A 22,606-nucleotide genomic window follows, 5' to 3' on the forward strand; every position below is an offset into this window, starting at 1 on the left:
ACTAGCAATAGAAATATGCAAAGATATAAGCAGCCAGAATACAAAACCATTCTTCATATAAACATTATTGAATGTTAATGATGTACTGAATAATATTAAGAATTATAGTAAGAATAATATATAATACCTATAATTTATTGTAGTTTATATAGAAACTAGAAATTAAGAAGCTAATGATACTCATCAGGATTTATACCACTCCAAAGCTTGAGTGGCTCTTTATGGACCATCTCTCTTTTAACGTTTCTGTTCTTCATTCTAAAGGCCAGGTGTGGTGGCTCATGCCTGTAATCCTAGCACTTTGAGAGACCAAGGTAAGTGGGTAGCTTGAGCCCAGGAGTTTGAGATCAGACTGGGCAACATAGTGAAACCCCATCTCTACAAACAATACAAAAATTAGTCAGGCACGATGGTGCATGCTTGTAGTCCCGGCAACTCAGGAGGCTGAGAGAGATGAGAGGATCCCTTGAGCCTGGGAGGTCAAGGCTGCAGTGGGCCGTGACTGCACCACTGCACTCCAGCCTGGGTGACAGAGTGAGACCCTATCTCAAAAAAAACCAAAACAAACCAAAAAAAGGCAAGGTGAAGGACAGAAAGATTAAAGAAACTGAACTTTACAGCAAACTTAAAATGCTTTAAAAAAAGCATTATTTTTTACCTGCCTCTAAGAATGTTAACAATGAAAAAAAATGGCTGAACATTTGGTTTCCACTCGCAACTACTAAATCACAACCATTTACTCTGAAACTTGCTTAAAATACATGGCAAAATTTAGCGATAGCAAAAATAAACATCTTTTTTATTGGTTTACGTTTTTCTATTGAAAAGTTTAAAGTGGCATTTCATCCTTAATACAATGCAGAACACAAATTCATATGTATAAATATGTTTTACTTTCATCCCCACAATTCTAGTTTTTTTTTCTTTTGAGACAGTCTCACTCTGTCACCCAGGCTGGTATGAAGTGGCACAATCATAGCTCACTGCAGCTTCAACCTCCTGGACTCAAGCAATCTTCCTGCCTCCACCTCCCAAGAAGGTGGGACTACAGAATCATGCCACTATGCCTGACTTAGTAATAAAAATTTTTTTGAGATGGGGGGGGGTCTTACTATACTGCCCAGGCTGGTCTCAAACCCCTGGCCTCAAGCAATCATCCCACCTCAGCCTCCCAAAGTGCTGGGATTACAGGCATGAGATACCATGCCCAGCCACCACATTCTAAATATATCTTCATAAAATTCATGTGCAAAGTTGTTCTGGTATTGATACCCATTCTACATCTGAGGAAATGCAAATATAAAGCACAGGTTACTTAGTGAGCAAACAAAACTATAAATCCAGATGTCCTGACTCCTATTCTACAGAAACATACTCAGATTATACACATACAGATCTTTATTTACCATTGTTAAGTTCTTAACTTTAATACTTACTTGTAGCATAAATTCCATACTGATCCTATTTTCAATCAATCTCATCACAAGGTGGGCTTTACACTGAAACATAGTGTAGTATTCCCAGGACAGTGTATGTGGATGCTTTATTGAAAAGTGTAGATGGGAAGCCGGACTAAAAAAAATAAACACATTTACCTAATACAGCAAATGTGACTATTAAATAAAAAATAAATTTCATGACCACATCAAGAAAATACCCAAAAAACCTCAGGGGAATATATAAGCAATTTCCTTAGTACTAATAAACATCTAAAAATAAACTTAACTAGAAGAAAATTATGAAGTTTTACTTAAGGACATAAAGGAAAATCTGAATAAATGGAAACAAACACCAAGCTCCTACATGGGAAGATACAATACTGTAAATACTTCCATTCTCCCCAAATCCATCAATACAATCAATGCAATTCCAATCAATATCCCAACATTGAAGCATGCACTAAAATATATTAAAGATTGATTATATATGTAAAACAAAAACCATTATAAAAGTACTAAAAGAAATGAAGGAAAAAATTTCTCTTTATATTTTGGGATGGGAAAAATTTTCCTAAGAAAAAATATAAAATCTGGAAGACATAAAGACCACAATGACTACGTAAAAATTAAAACATTTTGACATAATGAAAAGGATCATAAGTAAATTTAGAGAAAGATACAGTCTAGAAAATATTTACGACATACATAAACATTTAATTTGTTTACAAATTATCACTAGACCAAATAATGCTATGGTGAGTATCTTTTTACACATGTGCAAATATTTCTGTATGATAAATGCCTAGAAGAATTTCTTTCTTTCTTTTTTTTTTTTTTTTTTTTTTTTTGAGATGGAGTCTCGCTCTTATCCCCAGGCTGGAGTGCAGTGGCACAATCTTGGCTCACTGCAACCTCCACCTCCCAGGTTCAAGTGATTCTCTTGCCTCAGCCTCTCAAGTAGTTGGGACCAGGCACCCACCACCATGGCTGGCTAATTTTTGTATTTTTTGGTAGAGATGTGGTTTTGCCATGTTGGTAGGCTGGTCTCAAACTCCTGAACTCTGGTGATCCACCCGCCCAGCATCCCAAAGTGCTGGGATTACAGGCATGAGCCCCCGCGCTGGGCCAGAAGAATTTCTACATGATCACATACCTAGAAGAATTGCTGGATCTAAAAATTACCCATTCTACAATTCTGATTAGTACCACACTAAATTACCCATCAGAAACACTGTATCAAACTACACTCTCACAGTGTATGAGTGGTGCTATAGTTTGTTTGAATGATGGTGCCCCCTCCAAAATTCATGTTGAAACTTAAACCCCAATGCAACAGTCTTAAGAGGTGGCCTTTGGAAAGTGATTAAATCATCAGGGATCTACCCTCATGAATGGGATTAGCGCCCTCATAAAAAGGCTCCAGGTTGAAGGGAGCGTTCTCTTGCCCTGCCATCCCTTCCACCTTGTGAGGACACAACATTCTTTCCCGCTGGAGGATGCAGCAACTAGGTGCCAACTAGGTGCAGAGAGCAGCCCTCACCAGACACCAATCCTCCCAGTGCCTCAGTCTTGAACTTCCCAGCCTCCAGAACAAGAAGTAAATTTCTACTGTTTACATTATTACCCAGTCTGTGGTACTTTGGTATAGAAGAATAAACAAACTATGGCAAGTGGTATTATGCATCTCCTTCAAAATGTGGCATATTGGTTAAGGCAGGAGGATTGCTTGAGCCCAAGAGTTTGAGATCAGCCTGGGTAACAATGTGAGACCCCATTTAAAAAAAAATTAAAAAAAAATTTTTAATGTGGCACATTAAAACTTCAGATACTTTATAATCAATCTGATATTTTAAAAATTATTTTTATATTTTACTTATTACTTCCAATCTTATGAGCTTTATGAGTCTGTAAGCTTTAGCAAAGAATAGCAATAAGAAAAAGGTTAAATTCTGAGGTACAATGAAATACTATTTAGCTCTTAAATGGAATAATTGTTATATATAGTCAAGGTTTATAATATCATCTCTGAACAATAAACATACTTATCCTTCTCTTTTCCTCCACCAAATATGGGATGTAGTAAAACCCCACCAGTTTTTAGTTCATACGCCACTATTTTGTCTAGCTCCTAAAAAATATAAAAAATAGGAGTCAGTAAAATTTGTAAAGTGACATTTTTTTACATACCAAATTTTAGAATTAAACTGTGAATTCTCATTTCCTAAAATCAGAATGTAAATTTCTTAAAATAAGTGAAATGTATTTAAAGAGTAGTTTATGTTCTTATAAATAAAGCAGCCTACACAGCTGGCAGAATGACAAAAGCCAAAGACTTCTCTACTTTATGACTTCAGGGCTGGACAGCAGCTTGGCAACTTTTTCTTATGTCTGTTCTCAATCTCTCTGAGCTGTCTCCAAGTTTATTTTTTCCTTCTCTGTATTTTGCTTCAAAGAATTTAGGCGAGTAAAAAGGAATGGGAATAAATTATGTCAGGAATCCATCATTTTAAAACTTCTCCAGTCTTCTCTAACATGACATAAATTGAACTTTTAAAAAGGGGGATTTTTTTTTTAAAAAAGAAAAAAAAAGGGGGGTTGGGGGTGGTTGTTTTGTTTTGTTTTGAGACAGGGTTTTACTCTGTCACCCAGGCTGGAGTTCAGTAGCTGATTATGGCTTACTGCAGCCTTGACTTCCTGGGCTTAGGTGATCCTCCCACCTCAGCCCAAGAAGCTAGAACTACAGGCACATGCCACCATGCCTGGTTAATTAAAAGAAAAAAAGCATAAGTGAAGACGGGCGCAGTGGCTCACATCTGTAATCCCAGCACTTTGGGAGGCTGAGGCAAGTGGATCACGAGGTCAGGAGTTCGAGACCATCCTGGCCAACATGGTGAAATCCCGTCTCTACTAAAAATACAAAAAATTAGCCGGGCGTGATGGCGGGTGCCTGTAATCCCAGCTCTCAGGAGGCTAAGGTGGAAGAATCGCTTAAGCCCGGGAGGCAGAGGTTGCAGTGAGCCGAGATTGCGCCACTGCACTATAGCCTGAGCAACAGAGTGAGACTCCGTCTCAAAAAAAAAAAAAAAGCATAAGTTAAAATAAAGACACTACCACAATTGTGCTGGAAACTCCTAACTGCTTTAAATAATACAGATGTAGTATAGAAAAGTGGCAAACAGCATAGAGAAGAAACTAAAAGCCAAGCTGGAATCCTGGGCCTACTACTTACTAGCTGTATACTTTGACCAAATAATTTAACCTTTCTTTCTGTTCCTCAGTTTCTTCATCTATAAAATGGGAATGATAGCAAGGTAGTTAGGAGAATTAAGATCATTTTAATATTTATAAAACATTTCTAACAGTGCGTGAAATATTTTAAGTGTTGTGTTACTTTGTTCTTCTTCTTTAATAGTTTCTGAAATAAAGAAGAGACTCCAGTTCTAGATGTACAAATACCTTAATAGCTCTAGATGTTTGAAGTCTTCGAAAATTAACTTTTTGGCTTGAGTTTACTCTTGGATGATAATAATATGTAAAATGACAATATGGGGAAGATGATAAGGTTTGTTTAATGAAGATATGAAAGGCTGCAATTCTTCCACCTGAGAAGGAAGACACTAAGCATGATATGATTAAAATGTTTATGTATATGACCACAAGGTGCTAAGTAAAATACAACTGATGTTTTCTTTTTGGCCAAATCTTTAAATCGTTAAAAAAAAAAAAAAAGATGTGACAATGACAACATAAATGCATTCAAAGCCTAGCCAGAATAAGCAGTTAATATGTGCAAAGCATCATGCACATTACTTGTATAATGTCTAATAATCTCTGCCTATGGGCAGACACTACAATTGCCCTCCTTAAACAGAGACTTGGAAAGATTAAGGTTACAAAGCTAACAAATTTAGGAAGCACAGTTACAAACGACTACTATAAGGAGCTGGGACATACCTAACGACCAATCTGATGTTTAAGAAACTTAAATATTCTCTTCCTTAGGGGGAAAAAAGGTTTTTAGGGGCCAATGTTGACAATGGAGATTAGATAAAATAGACCATTAGTCTTTCTCAGTAAATCGATTCCCATTTTGCTGGGAAAAATTAGGGATTTTCAAGCAGTATTTTAAAAGCATTTTACAGTCATTAAAAATGGAGGACATGAGACTTGTAAGTGGATAAGGGATCTAGCTGTTATTACCTCTTTAATCCAATGGCGGTACTCATTAACACCAAAAGTTTTTTTCATCCAAAGTCCATAGATATAGCCTGAAATTCCCTTCAGCACCCATTCATCAGACCTAAGCAAAAAGTCAAAGTATAAATTACTTTTAATCATAAAAACTCCTCAGATAATGTCAAAGAGGATAACGGAATAAGTGTAGTGTGTATTTCCCTGCCTTCATAAAGAAAATGAAAATTATTAACAAATCATCAGGTTTCCCAACTTCCTCTGAGTTCTACTTGCCCATTTATTATACCTTATTCACACCTGCCTTTACCTTTCATTATGAGACTGCTTTACAGTCTTGCTTCAGGTATAAATTACCAGAGTACATGCTCTACTCTGACAGTGCTGCTTCCCTCCTGCCCAACTCTGTTCTTACTGTCTCTGCCTCTAAGGAAATACTTGCTCATAGCCAGGACTATACTGTTCAATTCTAAAAGTCTACATGCTATTATTGCCAATCCCATGCATTATGCCATTACCAATGACATTCTAAAACCTAAAGTTTAATTCCTTCATTCATTTTTTTTTGCTTTCTCTAGAAAAATGGCAATTAACATCACTCACTCATTTATTCATTTGTATACTCATCCATCTATCCATCTACCCACTCCATCCATCCATCCATCCATAATATTTTGCCTACTACATTCCAAGCACTATTCTTTAATGAAACTTCTACATGTGGTTTTAGGAAAACTACAAATCAACAGATCTATCTTTAGTCTCTGCCCTCTCCTCTCCACTCCAGCAAGCGAAAAAAGAAAACCAAGATTTCCATACTATATATAGTATAGAATGTTCACAATTATAATCTTAATTTTTCTGTTTTCTTCAAAATAATCTCAAGTTAATAAAAAAGAAAAGAAAAAGCATTTATACCTTTCATTTCTTTCAACAAACTGGTACAAAGCTGAGCACTAGTAGGCAAATCCCTAAATAATTATTAATATTGCAGAGGAGCACTATTTTACATTAAATATTGAGTTATTTCCAATTGCTTTGAACACTGACATTAAAATTCTAACTTCAGATTTCTGTACATTTAAGTTCTTTTATTTATAGAATTCATTCAGTTCTTTAAGACACTGTTTTACCAAAATCTTACCTTATAAACTGCAGAAGTGATTATATTGATTTCACGGCCAAAAAGTTAGGATAAAACTTATAATCATTTTTCTTTAAATACATATAGAACAGTGTCTTTTAAATTAGCTAATTTAATTAACTAATAAATATAAGTGACTATATTGATTTCATGGCCAAAAATTAGGATGAAACTTATAATCATTTTTCTTTAAATACATATAGAACAGTGTCTCTTAAATTAGCTATCTGCAATTAGGGCAAAGGTCAGCTTAAATGCAGAGAAAGAAAAGAAAAATAAACTTGATTCTTTTCTCAGTAGTATGAACTTTCAGGTCACTCACCAAGACATTCTAGATATGAAACAACCAAAAAACTGCTGGGCCAAGGATTGGGCTAAACACCTTCTAGTCAAAGGTGTCTCATCTATAATCATGGCACTGTGTAAAAGATTTGTGCTGGAATTTAAAAGAGAAGAAAGCTCATTATAACCAAGAAATAAATACTTATTCAGTGAAAATAAAATAATTCCATTTTTAAAACAATGGAAGTTAAATAGAAAAAAAATTCTCCCACCTTTCTAATCTTTTCAAAATTTAGCTAAAATTCATCATCTTAGTAACTTGCTTAAAGCAAAGAACACATTTTCCACTGATGATATCAGTAAATTTCTGACAATATCAGTACATTTTTAAATAGTGCTAGAAAAAAATTCATACTAGTCATACAATAATTCGTACAATTTTTAAAGAATTTATGAAAACAAGACTAAAACAGGGAAAATACTAATATTAGTTAATTCTGGATGAAGATGAGCCTTTTGAGTTATCTCAAAAACTTTGTCTTCATGTTTTTCTACATTTAAAAAATTTTAAAACCAAATTTTCTACAAAGCCAATCACATCCAAATTGCGGAAAAAAGTTCAAAGCTCGTCTTAAAATTGACCACAAAATCAGTAAATTTTCTTCATATCATGATCTTAATTTAGGCATTTCAAATCTGAAGAGATACCAACCTAAAAATGCTCATGGAAGCATAAGCAGCCACTTCAACATAAGCCTCATCAATGAAGACAGTCTTAAAACAGGAGTATGGGTAACGACATGTAAGAATTTCTTCATAAAATTCAAAGACTTCATGAAGGTATGATGTGGTATGTTTCAGCAATGGAAGAAGTTGGGGCAAACAAAAATGAGTAACCTGAAAAGAAGAAGCAAGGAAGATCATCTAAATGAAAGAGTTAACTTTAATATTGGAAATTTCCTAAACATCTCAATTATAAATAAATGTTCTCATAAATCTATTCTTTAATAATTTCAAGATGCTGAAAGAAAATGTTGTGAAAATAGCGATCACTTTTACTGATCACATTTATAAAATATTAACTGTACTTAAAAATTAAATTCACGGTGGATTATAAGTCTGTGGAATGCTCAGACCAACTAAAATACAACTCTAGTTCCAAATTCAATTAAAATTTTTTCTCATAGGTACACATAATAAGACTTAAATTTCAAAGGCTTATTATAAACATACCTCTTATTCATAAATATTTAACCCAGTGAATAATGCAAGTTATAGTACTATCTTATCAACAGTTAATGTTAATCATATTATCTGCATATAAAAATAATTACTGTAGTCCCCCTCTAATATTTCAATTACACACCAAAAACTGCAGAAAAGTTTACTGGTAGTTAGGAGATTAAAAAATGCCTGCAACAGAAATAGTAACTCTGGTTTTTTTCATTAGGTTACATCTCACTTTGGTCACACAAATATCATATGCTATCTCTTATTATGATCTGTGCCAAATGAGTGCCATCAACAATGACACAGGTCACTGACTAGAACAACCGTGTAAGGTTTCATGCAGGAGTGTGAAGCTGTGGTAATCTTTTTGAGTTCAACAAGTTTGATAGGAAACTTTTGGTACAGGAAAAGATAACGTCCCAGGGTCAAAGATGGGAAGAAAAAAGGTATGATCAGAGAAATATAAGTAAACTATTTTGAATATAACATCTATTACGGTCAAATTATAGAAGATCTTGAAAGCCATGCTAAAGAGTTCTAATTACTGCAGAATTATAAAGGCAAGGGAAATTTTTATCATAAAAATTATTCTTCTAATAGCATTTAAAAAGAACAGATTAGAGGCTACCATAAGAGTGGAGAAAAGCATCTATGTATTACTAATAATCAGGGCCCAAATTTGTATCATGATTAACACTCTGTTTGTATTAATCATATTTAATCATAATTTTATTTGTGTATGCAAATAAAAAATACTATTCACCAAAAAAAGGACTAATTTTTAGACAAATCCTACAAGACAGCAAATTTACTGATAATGCAGACAACAAGTCATGTATTTGACACAGAGAAGACTAAGTCAGGAAAAACAATTCTTGACTATCATTTGCCTTGTTCCTATTCAATAGCTCAGAGTAGAAAAAAAATTCTTCTTAAATACAAAATCGGTACTAATCAAACATTGATTTTTTAAAAAATTTTTTATATTATCATTTTTTATTATACTTTAAGTTCTAGGGTACATGCGTACAATGTGCAGGTTAAATATGTATACATGTGCCATGTTGGTGTGCTGCACCCATCAACTCATCATTTATATTAGGTATATCTCCTAATGCTATCCCTCCCCCATCCCCCCACCCCACGACAGGCCCTGGTGTGTGATGTTCCCCTTCCTGTGTCCAAGTGTTCTCATTGTTCAGTTCCCACCTATGAGTGAGAACATGTGGTGTTTGGTTTTTTGTCCTTGCGAGTTTGCTGAGAATAATGGTTTCCAGCTTCATCCATGTCCCTGCAAAGGACATGAACTCATCCTTTTTTATGGCTGCATAGTATTCCATAATGCATATGTGCCACATTTTCTTAATCCAGCCTATCACTGATGGACTGGGTTGGTTCCAAGTCTTTGCTATTGTGAATAGTGCTGCAATAAACATACATGTGCATCTGTCTTTATAGCAGCATGATTTATAATCCTTTGGGTATATACCCAGTAATGGGATGGCTGGGTCAAATGGTATTTCCAGTTCTAGATCCTTGAGGAATTGCCACACTGTCTTCCACAATGGTTGAACTAGTTTACAGTCCCACCAACAGTGTAAAAGTGTTCCTATTTCTCCACATCCTCTCCAGCACCTGTTGTTTCCTGACTTTTTAATGATTGCCATTCTAACTGGTTTGAGGTGGTATCTCATTGTGGTTTTGATTTGCATTTCTCTGATGGCCAGTGATGATGAGCATTTTTTCATGTGTCTGTTGGCTGCATAAATGTCTTCTTTTGAGAAGTGTCTGTTCATATCCTTCGCCCATTTTTTGATGGGGTTGTTTTTTTCTTGTAAATTTGACTTCTTTGTAGATTCTGCATATTAGCCCTTTGTCAGATGAGTAGATTGCAAAAATTTTTCCAATTCTGTAGGTTGCCTGTTCACTCTGATGGTAGTTTCTTTTGCTGTGCAGAAACGCTTTAGTTTAATTAGATCCCATTTGTCAATTTTGGCTTTTGTTGCCATTGCTTTTGGTGTTTTAGATAAGAAGTCCTTGCCCATGCCTATGTCCCGAAGGGTACTGCCTAGGTTTTCTTCTAGGGTTTTTATAGTTTTAGGTCTAACATTTAAGTCTTTAATCCATCTTGAATTAACTTTTATATAAGGTGTAAGGAAGGGATCCAGTTTCAGCTTTCTACATATGGCTAGCCAGTTTTCCCAGCACCATTTATTAAATAGGGAATCCTTTCCCCATTTCTTGTTTTTATCAGGTTTGTCAAAGATCAGATGGTTGTAGATGTGTGGTATTATTTCTGAGGCCTCTGTTCTGTTCCATTGGTCTATATCTCTGTTTTGGTAACAGTACCATGCTGTTTTGGTTACTGTAGCCTTGTAGTATAGTTTGAAGTCAGGTAGCATGTTTAAAGCTGATCATTTACCAAAGACAATAAAGTTCACTGCTAATCTTATTAGTGGATAAACCTTTAAAAAGAGTCATTGTTAAGACAACGTAAGCAAAACCAACACAAAATATCCTGAATCTTTTCCATGAGTGATTTTACAAATCCTGTGAATTTCAGCAAGGCAAATATAAAAGGCAAACTGAGGAGCTCACCGAAAGCCTGCTGCCCTCAATTTTTATTCACATGACTAAAAGAAATGCTGTGGAGATATACGTGGTCAAATTATATGCTTATGTATTTCTTTTTTAAAAAATAAACCTAAATTGAAGACGAAAGAAGAGAGTTAACAACTAATAAATCATTTTCTAATCAGCAGAAGTCTCATGCTTGGGGAGGCCTAAAACTGTGATTTGGCCTGTCAATTGATAAATGAATTGTGATAAGATATGTGCTGGGAAGAAACTAGAAGTCTTCATGAGTTTGCTAACCAGGTTTCTAACTCTGTCTGTCTGTTTTCCTCTGTATAGGTTGAAGAGAGAATAAATCTTGCTCTTTAATTTTTAATTTACAATATTTTAGATTCCAGAGATGGGACCACAACATTCAAAAACATGATAAATGAAAAGATGTCATTAGTAATGAACAAAATTTGTTACAGAAATCTACCTATATGCTAAATCAAGATATAACTGAAGCTCTTTTGAAATGCTAAGACTCTGTTGGAAAATAATCTGAAATTTAAATACAACATTTTGAAAGAAATTCATTCAAGAATTCACATCATTATATATATTAGATAAGGAAACATTTTCTCTCTAGTCATATTCTTGATAGTTGAAAAAAGAGTGAAGGAAGACAATATTTCATTAATATCTACTTTTTTTTTTTTTTTTTGAGATGTCGCTCTGTCATCAAGGCTGGAGTGCAGTGGCACAATCTCAGCTCACTACAAGCTCTGCCTCCCGGGTTCAAGCCATTCTCCTGCCTCAGCCTCCCGAGTAGCTGGGACTACAGGCACCCACCACCACGCCTGGCTAATTTTTTGTATTTTTAGTAATGACAGGGTTTTACTGTGTTAGCCAGGATGGTCTCGATCTCCTGACCCTGTGATCCGCCCACCTTGGCCTCCCAAAGTGCTGGGATTACAGGCATAAGCCACCGTGCCTTGCCAATATCTATCTTTTTAAAAGCAGTAAAGGGCCAGGAGAAGAGTAAGAGAGGAGAGCTCTGACTTACCTCATGCATGTATGGATCTACCAGTATTTCAAATGGTCCAATGGCCAAGGAGATATTTGACGCTGCTGTAGGAATGGTAAGCATATAATGGAAAGTTTTCTTCCTCATATCATGAGTATACACTGTCTCCACCAAATCACCATTAGAAACAGCAACCATTGCAGCATCTACTGTAAATTCTAATTTCCATGTACACAATTCAGAGTATGAATCAACACAAGGGAACCAAAATCTAGAAAAAAGATTGACAGTATAGAAAATGTATTCAAAGAGTTCTCTACATTGTTTTCCCCACATGCAAGTTATTTTAGCATTTCTAGAAAATGAACAAACAAAACCTTTAGCTATTTGGCTACTGAAGCTTTTTACTGTACAACCTGAAAAAAATCTGATAAAATAAAATCTGTTTCCAAATACTATTTGGCAATATTAAGAAAATATATTATGTGGTACCATCAGTTCAAACCCTAAAAAGAGTTAAGCAATTCTTAGCTTTCAGTGTTTTAAAAAATAATTTTAACTTGTATACGCACATTAGTCAGTTTTTATGCAGCATTCATTTCTAGAAACTAAAAAAGGCTCACAGCAAAAAGTTTTATAAAGCATAACTAACATTCAGAATTTATTCCATTAAATTATAAAACTGCTTTTTTGGAGTATGTAACGTATTGTATAAATTCAAACTGAGTGCTGGTTAAGTTAGATATAATATTTATAGTCAGCTTTCATCAGTTCAGTAAGGTGTTACGTGACAGGGTAGGTACTTAGTATTGAGGCACAAAAGTATGTAAGACATTATCCCTGGTTTAGAGAAGTTATTATAATAATCTGAGGACAGGCTGGGCGCAGTGGCTGACACCTGTAATCCCAGCACTATGGGAGGCTGAGGCAGGTGGATTACCTGAGGTCAGGAGTTGGAAACCAGCCTGGCCAACATGGTGAAACCCTGTCTCTACTAATAATACAAAAATTGGCCAGGCATGTGGCATCTGCCTGTAATCCCAGCTACTCCAGAGGCTGAGGCAGGAGGATCACTTGAACCTGGAAGGTGGAGGTTGCATGAGCCGAGATTGCGCCACTGCACTCCAGCTGGTGCAACAGGCTATCTCTACTAAAGATATGACGAAACCTCATCTCTACTAAAAATAAAATAATTAGCCAGGTGTGGTGGCACATGCCTGTAGTCCCAGCTACTTAGGAGGATAGGTAGGAGAATCACTGGAACCCAGGAGGTGGGGATTGCAGTGAGCCAAGATTATGCCACTGCACTCCAGCCTGGACAACAGAGTGAGACTCTGTTTCAAAAAAAATAAATAAGCAGAGTTGAGTAGTAGAATGTGGAGTGGGGAAGTAGAGTATGAAAGCAGGTGAGAGGAGGTCTCTATAATGCTTGTAATATTCTTTGTCTCTAGATGTAAATTATGTAGGCTTGTTCACTTGTGAAAATTCATCGAGCTTTACATTCTGTGCAATTTTCTGTATGTATGTTTTACTTCAACATAAAGTTTTTAAAAAAGAAGGAATCAAGTGAGATGATTATTTTAGAACAGTAGACATGAAAATGAGAGAGAAGAAGGGAGATGTAAGATTGAGGAGGGGTCGGGCATGGTGGCTCATGCCTGTAATCCCAGCACTTTGGGAGGCCGAGGCAGGCGGATCACTTGAGGTAAGGAATTAAAGGCCATTCTGGCCAACATGGTAAAACCCCATCTGTACTAAAAATATAAAAAATTAGGCAGGTGTAGTGGTGAATGCCTGTAATACCAGCTACTTGGGAGGCTGAGGCATGAGAATCACTTGAACCCAGGAGGCACAGGTTGCAGTGAGCAGAGATAGCACCCCAGTGCATTCCAACAAGGGTGACAGAGCAAGACTGTCTGAAAAAAAAAAAAAAAAAATTTTTTTTTAAGAGGAATGACTAACAGAAAGTAATTTGAAAGAAGTCTAAATTTGGGAGGGAATAAAACTAGTATTTCTTGTTTTACACCAAATGTATGTCTTGCCTATACATAAAAAATGCAATTTAAAAATTAATTGAAATATTTAAGAATTTATAATCTACCTTGTAGAATTTTGATACCCACAAGAGAAAACATGAGCACCTCTCTCTGCCATACTTCCCTCTACACTGGGTACCACAAAATGAAGACCTCCTTTGGGCTGATCCAAAGAAAAATTGATGTGTATCTTCAGGACCTTTAACTCTGCAACAAATAAACATATACACACATTGATACATAAGTAAGTTACAGTGGTCTATATAATAAAGACAAAGATTTAATGCTGAACATGAAATGAAATTGAGGACTGAGATTTATATGAAAAACCACACTACTTACCCTAGTTTAGACTTTTACCATATGTCTGCCTATATTAACTCAACAGGCTGCCCCTATTGGTTTTCTACCTCCAGTCAATTATAACTATTGCTTGTATTATTTTCCCAAAATACACCTTTGGTTACGCCATATCCTCCTCTCAACATTTCTGACAATGTACAATGCCTAAAAAGTCCAAAACTCCCACACTGCACACTTAGGCCTTCCAAATCCAACCCCAAACTTACTGATATAGTTTGGCTCTGTGTCCCCACCCAAATCTCATCTTGCAGCGCCCATAACTCCCATGTGGTATGGGAGGGACCTGGTAGGAGGTAACTGAATCACAGGGGCAAGTCTTTCCCTTGCTGTTCTTGTGATAGTGAATAAGTGTCACAAGATCTGATGGTTTTCAAAATGGGAGTTGCCCTGCACAAGCTCTCTCTCTCTCTTTTTGCTGGCAGCCATCTGCATAAGACATGACTTGCTCTTCCTTGCCTTCTGCCAAGATTGTGAGGTCTCCCCAGCCATGTCAAACTACAAGTTCATTAAACCTCTTTTTCCTCCTAGTCTCAGGTATGTCTTTATCAGCAGCATGAAAACGGACTAATACACTTACTTTTCAAGTTCTTTCTCTTATTATATTATCCCACAAACTTAACCCTGGGTGACTTTGGGGAGTACAAGGATGAGAGGTAGAGTAGGGAACACCACTGGAGAATTTGCATTATTATCACGTTTTTTGTTATGCTTGATTTCTTCACTATAAACTGCGTTGCTTTCATAAGATTTTAATTTCCTTCCAAGAATTACAATCATATGCACTATCTCCAAACCCTAAAAATGCAATGACGACTTCCACGTCTGTCCCCTAAATTAGGGTAAGTTCCTCCACAAACCCTACCCCGCCCCCAGCACCCACAACGGAAACCAATAAACAAAACAAGGACTCTTTTACTTCCTTGATTAATTTTTATAAGGCTAAATAAGCAAGGCGGAAGCTAATATACAATATTACAATGGCTAAAACTTTACACAAGACACAAAGAAGGTTTAAAAAGTCTGCAGACTGAGTATCAGGAACCATGTGTTTTAGCTTTAACTTCACCAATAATTTGCTAAGTGAAGTTCAGCAGGTCACTCACTCTCATTAGACTTCAGATTACTCTTCTGTAAAAAGAAGGAATTTAACCAGATTTTTTCAGGATCTTTCCTGCTACAAAATGCTATAATTCTAAACTAATTTGATATTGTGCGGGTTCTATCTGTATGATTTTTTAAAAATATTTTTCACGGCCAGGCACAGTGGCTCACGCCTGTAATCCCAGCACTTTGGGAGGCCAAGGAGGGTGGATCACCTGAGGTCAGGAGTTCGAGAGCAGCCTGGCCAACATGATGAAACCCTGTCTCTACTAAAAATACAAAAATCAGCCAGGCGTGGTGGCAGGAGACTGGAATCCTAGCTACTCGGTGGCTGCGGCAGAAGAATTCCTTGAACTCGGGAGGCAGAGGTTGCAGTGAGCCAAGATTGCGCCATTGCACTCCACCCTGGGCAACAAGAGCGAAACTCCGTCTCAAACAAAACAAAAAAAAATTTTTTTTTTGCTTTAAAAAACAACGGTGAAATAAATTGCTTTTTTCACAGCCCTGAAATGATATCATCCTGTTAGCCAGTGATCCTTAATAAGAAAAAGAGCTTCCAACCCATTCTGTATATTTCAACTGGTTAATTTACAATTTTGACATCATTAATGTTTTTTCATTTTTTTTTTTTTTTTAGATGGAGTCTCACTCTGTTGCACAGGTTGGAGTGCAGGGGTGCGATCTCAGCTCACTGCAATCTCCACCTCCTGGGTTCAAGCAATTCTCCTGCCTCAGCCTCCTGAGTAGCTGGGATTACATGCGCCCACCAAGCCTGGATAATTTTTGTATTTTTAGTAGAGATGGGGTTTCGCCATGTTGACCAGGCTGGTCTTGAACTCCTGATCTTAGGTGATCCACCCGCCTCAGCCTCCCAAAGTGCTGGGATTACAGGCATGAGGCACAGTGCCTGGCCAGCATCATTAGTTCTCATGTAAAATTCTCTAGTCTCTGAATCTAACATGATTTTAGTGTACAGTCAATATACTCTTGGTGCTTTACCATCAACGTGTTTCCATAGCTCTGATGGAACCTTAATGCAAAGTTCTCCATTTCCTGCATCAGGGTCCACAGCACTAACTGCAGCTGCATAAGCATTGGAAAAATAATTGAGGTTTCTCCTGGGGAAAAAAAAAGAGCCAACTTTTAATAATAAGCCATGTATCTTACCAAGCATTTTTCTTTCTTTCTCTTTTTTTTTTTTTTTTTTAGATGAAGTCTCACTCTGTTGCCCAGGCCAGAGTTCAGTGGCACCATCTCAACTCACTGCAACCTCCACCTCCAGGTTCAAGCATTCTCATCCCTCAGCCTCCCGAGTAGCTAGGATTACAGGCACCCACCACCACAACCGGCTAATTTTTATATTTTTAGTAGAGATGGTGTTTCACCACGTTGGTCAGGCTGGTCTCGAACTCCTAACCTCTAGTGATCCATTCACCTTGGCCTCCCAAAGTGCTGGGATTACAGGCATGAGCCACCATGCCTGGCCTCTGAGCATTTTCTTAAATATCATTTGATACCAATTATTTGTAAGCATTTTATCTTCTTATATAATTTCTAAGAACACTCTTTAGCCAAGTAATGGTTTGCTCTACTCACCATGTTAAAAACTATTAATCTATGAATACAACAGAATATATATTCTACTCACCAAGTTACATGACTATTATTATGACTATCACATTCTTCATTAATTTTGGAATGCCAAAGCCACTATCCTTTTTTGATACAAATGTAAAGAATACGTGAAGCACTGAATAAATAATTATTCCCTATCAATGTGGCAAAAAATTGAATGGATTCAACAAGCTTTATAATTTGACAAAAATTAAGATGTCTAAAACAAATCAGGATGGGACTCAGTTCCTCAAAATGTAATAGCACCTACCTCCACCCATTAGTGCATCATAATGTAAGCTTAACGAAGCAGAGAATTTTCAGCAGGCTCACTGTTATATTCACTATGTCAGGAGAGACTACTACATAAATATTTGTTCCATAGTTATCTGACCTTATTTCCCATTTGATGAAAACAATACGATGAAGTCTTACAGAAACGTGAAAATGTTGTTCTCAACTGGTTTTTAAATTGTACTCCATAAAAGCAACTTACATGTGTACATATACACATATTACATTTCCTCGCTGAAATTAGTTTAAAAAAATACGAAAGAAATGAAAGACAGGAAAAAGATATGGAATGGGAAGGGCAAGAATACAAGATGAAATACACAAACACCATGGACCACATCCTCGTTGTACACCTTTATGTCTGCCATCCTGCCGTTAGGTGTAGCCACAAGGTGAAATTAGTGACATTCCCATAACTTAATACTTTTTTCATCTAGTTAAAAGACAAGTTTTAGCTGGACACGGTGGCTCATGCCTGTAATCCCAGCACTTTGGGAGTCCGAGGTGGTGGATCACCTGAGACCAGGAGTTCAAGTCCAGCCTGGCCAATATGGCGAAACCCTCTCTACTAAAAACACAAAAATTAGCCAGGCGTGGTGGTGCATGCCTGTAATTCCAGCTACTCGGGAGGCTGAGGCACGAGAATCACTTGAGCCTGGGAGGCGGAAGTTGCAGTGAGCTGAGATTGCACCACTGCACTCCAACCTGGGCATCAGAGTGAGACTTTTTCTCAAAAAAATTAAAAAATAAAAATAAAAAGACAAGTTCCACATATTCTACGGAATAATTAAAGGAAAAATAAAATGAGAAAAGCCATTAAAGAAACATTAAGGCTACAGACTCTTAACTTGACAGAGGCCATTCCCTCTCCATCTTCATCAATCTCTCTACCAGTTAGGAAGGATATAATATAACTATGGCTTTAACAACTATTCAAGGTAACAACTACAAAGCACAGAGTTCTGGAAGTGAAAAGACTTCTCAATATATTTTAATAATTTCTTTCTGTTAAATAAACATTGTTGACAATGACAATGAACACTGACATTCCAAAAACATTCAGAGCATCTTCACCAGTAGATCCCATCTCAAGAAACCACTTTCTTTGCTCATCCATAAGCAGCAACTCCTCCATCCATTAAAGTTGTATCATGAGACTGCAGCAATTCAGTCTTACCTTTAGGCTCCACTTCTAATTCTAGTTTCATTGCTATTTCTACCACAACTGCAGTTACTTCCTTCTCTAAACCCCTCAAAGTCATCCATGAGGTTTGGAATCAACTTCTTCCAAACCCTTGTTCATGTTGATGTTTTGACGTCCTCCCTAAATCATGAATGTCCTTAATGGCATCCAGAATGGTGAATCCTTTTCAGGGTTTCAACTGACTTTGTCCAGATCCCTCAGAGGAATCACTATCTATGGCAACTATCGCCTTATGAAATGCATTTCTTAAATAATAAGACTTGAAAGTAGAAATTACTCTTTAATCCATAGGCTGCAGAATAGATGTTATGTTAGCACACATAAAAACAGTATTAATCTCCTAGTACATCTCCATCAGAGCTCTTTGGTAACCAGGTGTCTTGTCAATAAGCAGTACCATATTGAAAGGACTCTTCTTCTGACCAGTAATCTCAACAGTGGGCTTAAAATATTCAATTCAGTAAGCCATACTGTGAACACCTGTTGTCATCCAGGCTCTGTTGCTTCATTTACAGAGAACAGGAAGAACAGATTTAGCATAATTGTTAAGGGCCATAGGATTTTTTGGAATGGTAAATGAGCACTGGCTTTAACTTAAAGTTCCCAGCTGCATTAGCCCCTAATAAAAGAGTCAGCCTGTCCTTTGAAGCCAGGCACTGACTTCTTTTTAGCTGGGAAAGTTCCAGATAGCATCTTCTTCTAGTAGAAGGCTGTTTCATCTACATTGAAAATCTGTTGCTTAGTGTAGCAACCTTCATCAAAAACCTTAGCTAAATCTTCTGGATAACTTGCTGCAGCTTCTACATCAGCACTTGTTGCTTCACCTTGCACTTTCATGTTACAAAGTTTCTTTTCTTAAACCTCATGAACCAGCCTCTCTTAGCTTCAAAATGTTCTTCTGCAGCTTCCTCACCTCTCAGCATTCACAGAACTGAAGAGAGTTAAGCCTTGCTCTGGATTAGGCTTGGCCTTAAGGGATGGTGTGGCTGGTTTGATTTTCTATCCAGATCTTTAAAACCTACTCCACATCAGCAATAAGACTGTTTCATTTTCTTATCATTTGTGTATTCACTGGAGCAGTACTTTTAATTTCCTTCAAGAACTTTTCCTTTGCAGTCACAACTTAGCTAACTGGGGCCAAGAGGTCTAGCTTTTGGCCTTCCTCCCTAAGCTTAACCATTTCTATAGCTTTTGGTTTAAAGTGTGAGATATGAGACTCTTCCTTTCACTTGCATGCTCAGAGGCCATTGTAGGGTTATTAATTGACCTAATTTCAATATTGTGTGTCTCAGCAAACAGGGAGGCCCGAGGAGGTGGACAGAGACAGGGAACAGCTGGTCCACAGAGTAGTCAGAACACACACAATGTTTATCATTTAAGTTTACCATCTTATATGGATGCCATCTGTGGCGTCCCCAAAACAATTACAATTGTAATATCAAAGATCTCTGATCACAGATTACCTTAACAGATATAATAATGAAAAAGTTTGAAATATTGCAAGAATTACAAAAATGTGACATAGAGACATGAAATGTGCATGTGTTGTTGGAAAAATGGCACTGATAAACTTTCTTGATGTAAGGTTATCACAAATCTTCAATTTGTAAAAAAAAAAAAAAAAAACAAAAAACAGTATCTGCGAGGCACAACAGAGCAAAGCACAATAAAGGAGGTATGCCTGTGTTTTTTTAAATTATCATACAATTAAAAAAACACTTTTTTGGGGGTGTACAGTTGTACAAATTTTAACATATGTACAGATTCAGTTAACCACCAAAAGTAGGATATAGAACAGTTCTATCATCCCCAAAAAGTCCCTTATGCTATCCTTTGTGTTAAATAAATGGAATCACATAGAATGCTACCTTTTGAGACTGGCTTGTGTCACTAGGTTTTTGAAATTCATCCAAGTGGTTACATATATTAATAATTTGATCCTTTTGCCATTGAGTGGTATTATATTGTATAGACTGTACCAGTTTGTTGATCCATTGACCAGCTGAAGGGCATTTAGGTTATTTTCAGCTTTGGAAGTGTGAAATAAAACTGTTATGAACATTTGTGTACAGATTTTTGTGTGAATATAAGCTTCATCTCTGTAGTACAAATACCTAACAGTGGGACTACTGAGTCATATGGTAAACACATTTAACTTTCTAAAAATCTACAAAACTGTTTCAGAAGAGTTGTACCATTCTGCATTGCCATCAGCAAGATCTGAAAGCGCCAGTTGCTCCAAATCCTTGTCAGCACTTACTTAACACACCATCTAATTTTAAGGACTATTTTATCTATAGAGTATAATTTATTTTCAATAAAATTTCAAAAACATAAAATTTGATGATTGCAAAACTTGTATTCCACCCCAAGTTATCAGGGAAATGCAAAAATAAAATAACTATTGTACAAAAAGAAAGCCAGATTTAAACATTACATATTAATTAGTTTTTTATGGGAAATTATTTTCATTTAATCTCCTCATTTCCTGAGAAAAGGTGAAGTGGTCCAAATAAAATGAGTGAGTCATTATAAATGGAATCAACTGGGAAGCCAGTCTCAAATAATCTGATGGTTTAGATTTCAATACACAAATCAAATGTTTTCTTTCATAATAACTTCATAGAAGTCAAAAATTACAGTGTAAAATTATAATGTTTTCAATTTTCAGAATAATAATGACTACAAAAATATTTAATGTCCTTGCCCTATAACCTCTACCATCCCCATCTCTCAATCCTCCTTACAGAAGTGCAACTTAAAGAGAAGAAATGCTATAGAGAGATATTGAAAAATTAGTAAATTAAGGGAATAGATATAATTTTCTCTAAGAATTTTAAATATCCATATTGAATTAATATGATAATCATTTGTCAAATAAAGAACATCTGCCTCTTCAAACTATAGATGCAGATTTTATAAAACTTCAGTTTCAATTATTTGTAAACTTTCCCTCTATTTAAAAAATTTTTTATAGAAGTAAACTTTTATGGAAGTAAACTTTTATGGAAGTAAATCAGAAAGCTACACACGCCCTAGTAAACAGCTCGATAAATTTTCACAAACTGAAAAATTAAAGTAATAAGCCAAAACCACAATGAACAAGGATGACTCTAAAAATAACCAAAACAAAATTTAACCTGGAACCATGACATAAGGCTGCTGAGTGAAAAATCTACCTTAACAGGTTTTCCTATGAAAAAGCCTAGGGGTTTCACTGCTTACAAGCTCAAATTTGATCCAACTACAAATGCAACTTTTTTGGTTTTTTTAAAATTTAGAGCGTTTACATGAGCCAAAGTGACAACAGCTGCTCAGAAGACTCACCCAAGTAACCTTGGATATGGCCTCCATTTAAACTTTGTTGCACGCAAGTTTTTAAAGACAAAAAAGAGGGACAGGAAGTGGGTTGACACAAAACTGTCTGTCAGGGATTCTCACTGGTTTAAAGAAATAACATTGATTAGTGATTGGCTATATATAGAGTGTGAGTTATAGCATCCTATGTGACCTTGTTAGGTTAACTAACTACCTGGGCCATAACAGGCAGTTTCAAGGCATTAATAGATAGCTCAAGACAAGGAGCCGAATGTGATTGCTGCCTCATTTTTTTTTTTAATTTCAATAGCTTTTTGTGTACAAGTGGTTTTTGGTTACATAGATGAATTTTACAATAGGAATGTCTGAGATTTTAGTGTATCTGTTGCCCAAGTAGTGTACATTGCACCCAATATGTCATTTTTTAAATCTCTCCCTCCTCCCTGCTTCTGAGTCTCCAATATCCAGACTTCTATCACTCTGTATGTCTTCACATACCCATAGCTTAGTCTCGAATAATCTGATGGTTTAGATTTCAACATACAAATAAAAAATGAGAACATATGGTATTTGGTTTTCCATTTCCGAGTTACTTCACTCAGAATACTGGCCTCCAGTTCCAGCCACGTTGCTACAAAAGACATTTCATTATTTTTTTATGGCTGAGTAGTATTCCATGGTGTGTGTGTGTGTGTGTGTGTGTATATGTGTATATATATGGTGTATGTGTGTGTGTATATACACACATGTATACATACACACACACATACACACACATTTCCTTTATCCACTCATCAGTTAATGTGG

At 36.3% G+C, this 22,606-nt stretch overlaps 1 protein-coding gene across 6 annotated transcripts in view; it reads right to left on the minus strand.

Annotated features, from left to right (window-relative positions):
• The window catches only part of TAF2 (TATA-box binding protein associated factor 2), a 102,408-nt gene that overhangs the window by 59,038 nt on the left and 20,764 nt on the right, over positions 1–22,606 (minus strand). For all 6 annotated transcript variants that reach the window (XM_063606474.1, XM_063606473.1, XM_055116887.2 and 3 more), the window contains 8 exons: positions 16,369–16,487; positions 13,971–14,112; positions 11,909–12,140; positions 7,769–7,953; positions 7,097–7,210; positions 5,640–5,739; positions 3,482–3,567; positions 1,437–1,572 (listed from right to left, as the gene is read on the minus strand). In XM_063606474.1, the coding sequence (XP_063462544.1) occupies positions 1,437–1,572; positions 3,482–3,567; positions 5,640–5,739; positions 7,097–7,210; positions 7,769–7,953; positions 11,909–12,140; positions 13,971–14,112; positions 16,369–16,487 (1,114 nt within the window). The remainder of the gene's footprint in view (positions 1–1,436; positions 1,573–3,481; positions 3,568–5,639; positions 5,740–7,096; positions 7,211–7,768; positions 7,954–11,908; positions 12,141–13,970; positions 14,113–16,368; positions 16,488–22,606) is intronic.

This window comes from Pan paniscus, chromosome 7 (assembly GCF_029289425.2).
Source record: "Pan paniscus chromosome 7, NHGRI_mPanPan1-v2.0_pri, whole genome shotgun sequence".
NCBI lineage: Eukaryota > Metazoa > Chordata > Mammalia > Primates > Hominidae > Pan > Pan paniscus.